The following is a 5,658-nucleotide window of genomic DNA, read 5'->3' on the forward strand; positions in this document are numbered from 1 at the left end:
CGTTGCCGCGATCACTGATATTGACTGTGGGGGATGCCGTCTACATCGGTCAATCGGTGGTATTTACTGAGCGCTGATTTTGGGCAGAGCACTGTCCTAAGCACTTGGAAGAGTACGATTTAACAGAATTGGATGTCCCTGCCCGCAACGAGCTGACAGTCTAGAGGGGAAAGGTTAGCCAGTAGAACGAGGTGAATCCCGGCAAAGCGTAGGTGTGCTGGTTCCACAGTATTTTTCCAAGAAATTAACACGATAATTAAATTAATGGGCACGACCGCACCGTTAGTAGCCGATTACCGGAAGATTTGAATCTGGAGAGGTTGGATTAAATGGACCGTCTGACAGAACACAACGGAACACAACACAATGGGGTAGAACCCAAGTGAAGGAGAACAGTGTGACGCACACATACAACGGATAATCCCGGCTCCGCCGCTTGTCGGCTGGGTGACCTGGAGCAAGTCACTTCGCTTCTCTGGGCCTCGGTGTCCTCATCTGTAAAACGGGGACTGAGTCTGTGAGCCCCACACGGGACGGGGACGTGTCCAACTGACCTCTCCCCGGGCCCAGACCCCCTTGGGGATGCCGTCGCTCCTCCCCACCCCTCGCCCCGTTCAGTCCCGAACCCCTGGACCCGGTGAACGTGGGCTTTGGGACCCCGAGGCGGCTCCACATTCCACCCCGGTCGCTCCCGGACCAGCCCGAACCTGGTGCTTCGCTGAGATACCCTTCTTAGTGGCGCTTCCTAAAGCTCTATCTTTAGGGATTTTCTTTCGACGGGGGCCGTGGTACGAAGGAGAGGGGCCAAGATTCTTCCGTCCCGTCTTCGCTCCTGCCTGTTTTCTCCCAGGACCACGGAGAGAGGAGAGCCGGGGAACTTTTACCCAATTGCAGATTGGGAGGTTACGCTGGAGGAGCCCCCAAAATGCCAGCCTCTGCACCTGGGAGTCCTACTTGACAACTCTGCCCTCTTACAACTTATTCCCTCCTTCATAATCTCGCTAAGGGGCAGGGAACGTGTCTGGTAATCCTGTTGGGATCATAATTGGGGGCGGGGGGCTGCTTCGGCCAGCAGCTGGAATTTCCAAGGGAGATGCAGGAAGAATCACCAAGTGACTGTCTGTCTGCCGGGAAAACAGTTCACTAGACAGGAATCCATCGGCCGGGGGGTCCAGAAAACATTCCGTGTGTGTGTGTGTGTGTGTGTGTGTGTGTGGGCGCGCGCATGAGTGTGTGTGTGTGTGTGTGCATGTGTGTGCGTTTTCGGGGAGAGGAGATGTAGGGGGAGGGCAGGAAGAGGGGGGCCTGGGGTGTGAGAGTGGGGATAAGAAAGAGGAGAGGGGGAGAAAGAGAAGGACACAGAGGGCTCTGGATAAGGGGGAGGAGGAGAAAGAGGAGAAAGAGGAGGAAGAGGAGGGGGAGAAGAGGAAGAGAAGGGGAGAAGAAGAGCAGGAGGAGGAGGAAAAGAAAGGGGAGAAGAGGAGGAGGAGGAGGAGGAGGAGGAGGAGGAGGACGAGGAGGAGGAGGAGGAGGAGGAGGAGGAGGAGGAGGAGGAGGAAAAGGACGAGGAGAAGAGGGGGAGGAGGAGGGGGAGGGGGAAGGGGAGAAGAGGAGGAGGAAGAAGGGGAGAAGAGGAGGAGGAGGAGGAAGGGGAGAAGAGGAGGAAGAGGAAGGGGAAACGAGGAGGAAGAGGAAGGGAAGAAGAGGACGAAGAGGAGGAGGAAGAGGAAGGGGAGAAGAGGAGGAGGAGGAGGAAGAGGAGAAGAGAAGGAAGAGGAAAGGGAAACGAGGAGGAAGAGGAAGGGGAGAAGAGGAAGGGGACAAGAGGAGGAAAAGGAAGGGGAGAAGAGAAGGAAGAGGAAAGGGACACGAGGAGGAAGAGGAAGGGGAGAAGAGGAAGGGGACAAGAGGAGGAAAAGGAAGGGGAGAAGAGGAAGCGGAGAAGAGGAGGAAGAGCAAGGGGAGAAGAGGGAGAGGAGGAGGAAGAAGAAGGGCAGGAGAGGAGGAGGAAGAGGAGGGGTCCGGGGGCAGGGGGTCTGGATGGGGAGGAGCCGAGGCGGAGGGCGCCGAGAGGCTCCGCCGGTCTTGCCGGCCGCTCGGTCTCCCCTTGGCAGCCGGGCGGCGAGGAGAGGGAGGGGAGAAGACGACGACGACGACGACGACGAGGAGGAGGAGGAGGAGGAGGAGGAGGAGGAGGAGCTCGGCGGGCAGCGGGCCGGCACGGAGACTAGACCATCCCGCCCACACCGCGGACGGTGCCGCGGGCGGGCGCGGACCCCCGGGGAGCCGGAGCCGGAGCCGGAGCCGGCGGGCGGAGGGCCGGGGGGCAGGCGGCCCATGGCCCGGGTGGGGGGCTGTTGCGCGGGGCGCCGGCCACCCGGGACCATCCTCTACCGCCTCCTCAACGGCGCGGACCCGGACCCCGACGACGGGCCGGGCGGCAGGGCCGGAGCCCGGGCCCGGGCCCGGGCCGTGCTGCTGAAGACGCAGCGCTTCGTGCAGGGCGTCCCCTGCTTCCTGGCGCTGCCCCCGGCCGACCGGCTGGTCCTGCTGCGCGCCGCCTGGACGCCCCTGCTGGCCCTCGGCCTGGCGCAGGACGGCGTGGTCCCCGGCGGCCTCCAGGCCCCCCGAAGCAGCGTGCTGCGCAGCATCCTCACCCGCCGCCCGCCCCCCGCCGCCCCCCGCCACCTCCGGGCCGTCGAGGCCTTCCTGGCGCACTGCTGGACCCTGGGCGTCACCAGCCGGGAGTACGCCTACCTCAAGGGGACCGTCCTCTTCAACCCCGGTAAATAACCCTGACGACCGCCATCCCGCTTCTACTGAGGTTGCTGTCCGTTGAGCGCTCGCTCCGTGAGGAGCACGGCCGGGGGACATAGACATAGCGGCCGTTAAGCCCCATTTTCCAGTGGAGGTCACCGAGGCCCAGAGAAGTGAGTCGCCCACGGTCCCGCGGCCGAAGGAGCCGGGAGGCGAACCCGTGACCTCTGACCCCGAGGCCCGGGCGCCCGCCGCCGCTGCCGCTTCCCCGACCGCCGCTGAGGCCGGTCGTACTCTTGACCGGCGGCGCTCATCCAGCGCCGACCGGGTGCCCGGCACCGTACCGAGCGCCGGGCCGCGGACGGGCTAGTCGGGACGTCCCGCGTGGGGCTCGCGGTCCGCGTCCCCACGTGGGGTGTGAGGTGACCGGGGCGCGGGGGATGACGATACCTACGATAGTGACGGTATCTGTCGAGCGCCCACCGTGCGCGAGGCGCCGGGTGGAGACGGGCCCATCCGGCCGTCCCGCGCGGGGCTCGCCTTCTCAATCTTCGTTTTACGGGCGAGGTGACGGGCGGAGGGAATGATAATCATAATTTCTACTGTTATCATCACGGTATCTGTTAAGCGTTTACTAGGTGCCCGGAGTGGTTGTGGGTGAGCTGATCAGGTTGTCCCCCGTGGGGCTCACCGTCTTTATCCTCATTTTACGGGTGAGGTAACCGAGGCACAGAGAATAATAACGATAATGAGCATTCGGTCGACCGGTCGGCCAGCCGTTCGCTTTTTCAACGGCGTTCTTTTAAGGGCTCGCTCTGTGCCGGGCCCCGAACTTAGCACTGGGTTCGGCGCAAGCTAATCGGTTCGCACCCGGTCCACGTCCCGCACGGGGCTCACGGTCTCCGTCCCCATTTTGCAGCCGAGGTGACTGAAACCCAGACAAGTGAGATGACCCGCCCGAGGTCACACGGCAGAGAAGCGGCGGAGTCCTTCTGACTCCCAGACCCACGGTCTATCCTCTGGCATATACTGCTTCTGTTGCCTTTGGCCGCCGGGCCGCCCGGCCGCTTGCTCTGGGGAAATCCAAGTGCTTCGTAGGGTGCTCTGCAAACGGTAAGTGCTCGATAGATACGAATGAACAAAGATCACTCCGCTCACCTCCATCGCCACCCTCCACGGTCCGAGCTGGGCGGCGGTCAATCCGTTGCCTTCTTCCCACGGGCGCTTCAGCGGGCTAACGAGGTGCGTCGGCCCCGGCTCCGGCTTTCCAGCCTTAGCGTAGGACCGGGAGTCTTGCTTCTTTTGTGCTCTTCCCAGGGCTCGGTACGGTCCTGGGCTCTCGGGAGGAGCTCAGTAAATAGCACTGATGGATAGACTGGGTCGGGCCATCGCAGTGAGAAAAAATAATAACGGCATTCGTTAAGGGCTTACTATGTGCAAAGCACTGTTCTAAGCGCTGGGGGGGGGATACGGGGTGATCGGGTTGACCCGCGTGGAGCTCACAGTCTTCGTCCCCATTTTCCAGATGAGGGAACTGAGGCCCAGAGAAGTGAAGTGACTTGCCCAGAGTCACACAGCTGACGAGCGGCGGAGCCGGGATTAGGACCCACGACCTCCGACTCCCAAGCCCGGGCTCTTTCCACTGAGCCACGCGGCTTCTACCCTCAGCCAATCTCCCCGGGGAGACTTAGGCCCCCGGGTCTCCCGGGAGGTCGCTACCCTGGGCGGTCGCTCCACCCTTCTGTGCTTGTCTTGCAGACCTCCCCGGGCTGCGGAGTGTCCGGTACGTCCGGGGCCTGCACCTGGAGGCCCGGCGAGCCCTGGACGAGCAGGTCAGGTCGGTCCATCGGGGGGACCACGCGAGGGTCGCCCAGCTGAACGCCGCACTGGGCCTGCTGACGGCCATCCCCGCCCACGCCGTGGCCGAACTCTTCTTCCGCCCCGTCGTCGGGGCGGTCGCCGTGGACGACGTGCTCCTGGAGACGGTCTGCGCCAAGCGTGAGGGGCGGGGGCCTCCGCCCCGCGGCGGACCCTCCCCCGCCGGCTCTGCAGACCTGGAAGATGAACTCGCTCATTTGTAAACGGATGGTATTTTTGTATTTAGAAATAAAACCGTTCTTCACCCCCTGAATTTTTTTTTCAGTGTATTAGGAGTAATTGTTGTAACGGTAGTCACGGTGTTAGCATTTATTGAGCGCCCAGTTGGCTCAGTGAACCGTTCTGGGGCCCGGGGAGGGACACCGTTAAAAATGACATGATCCCTGCCCGGAAGGAGCCTCCACTCTAATGGGGAGAACAGATGCTAAACTATTAGACTGTAAACTCCTTGTGAGCAGGGAATGTGTCTGATTATTGTTATGTTGTAACACTCATAACTCTCCCAAGCACTTAGTATGGCGCTCCACACACACTAAGTGCTCAATAAATAAGATTGAATGAATAGTATTTCCCGTAGACTGTGAGCTCCCTGGGAGCTGAGAGCGTTTGTACTGCGTCGTCGTACTTGTCCGAGCATTTAATTCAGTGCTCTGCACGCAGTGAGTGCTCGGTCAAAGCCACTGACTGATCGGCATTTCCAACTTGTGTGGCCAGAATTAATCATGCAGTACACATGTGTACGGGCATGCTGAGGAGAGTCCAGATAACGTTTAGGAGACCTAGCCGTGTGTTTATTCTGAATAAAACGAATATCCCAAATTCCGCCCCGAGCGGACACACGCACGCCCAGAGCAACGGGCTTCTGGGGAGCCGTCGGGCCGACAGCGGGCAGTCGTCGAAACTAAGCTACCCGCTAGATTATAAGCTCCCTGAGGGCGGGGACGATATTTTCTAACTCTATTGTACTCTCCCAAGGGCCTAGCACAGTGCTCAGCACACGGGGGACTGTAAGTTCCTTCAGGA

The 5,658-nt window shown here is 61.1% G+C and overlaps 1 protein-coding gene across 1 annotated transcript; it reads left to right on the forward strand.

Moving 5' to 3' along the window:
* The first annotated feature begins 2,337 nt into the window (after positions 1-2,337).
* NR0B1 (nuclear receptor subfamily 0 group B member 1) lies at positions 2,338-4,888 on the forward strand. Its single transcript, XM_029079576.1, has 2 exons — positions 2,338-2,785; positions 4,516-4,888. Exons 1-2 carry the CDS (start codon positions 2,338-2,340, stop codon positions 4,836-4,838), a joined length of 771 nt encoding a protein of 256 aa, XP_028935409.1. The 3' UTR covers positions 4,839-4,888.
* Positions 4,889-5,658: the final 770 nt, after the last annotated feature.

This window comes from Ornithorhynchus anatinus, chromosome 15 (genome assembly GCF_004115215.2).
Source record: "Ornithorhynchus anatinus isolate Pmale09 chromosome 15, mOrnAna1.pri.v4, whole genome shotgun sequence".
Lineage (NCBI taxonomy): Eukaryota > Metazoa > Chordata > Mammalia > Monotremata > Ornithorhynchidae > Ornithorhynchus > Ornithorhynchus anatinus.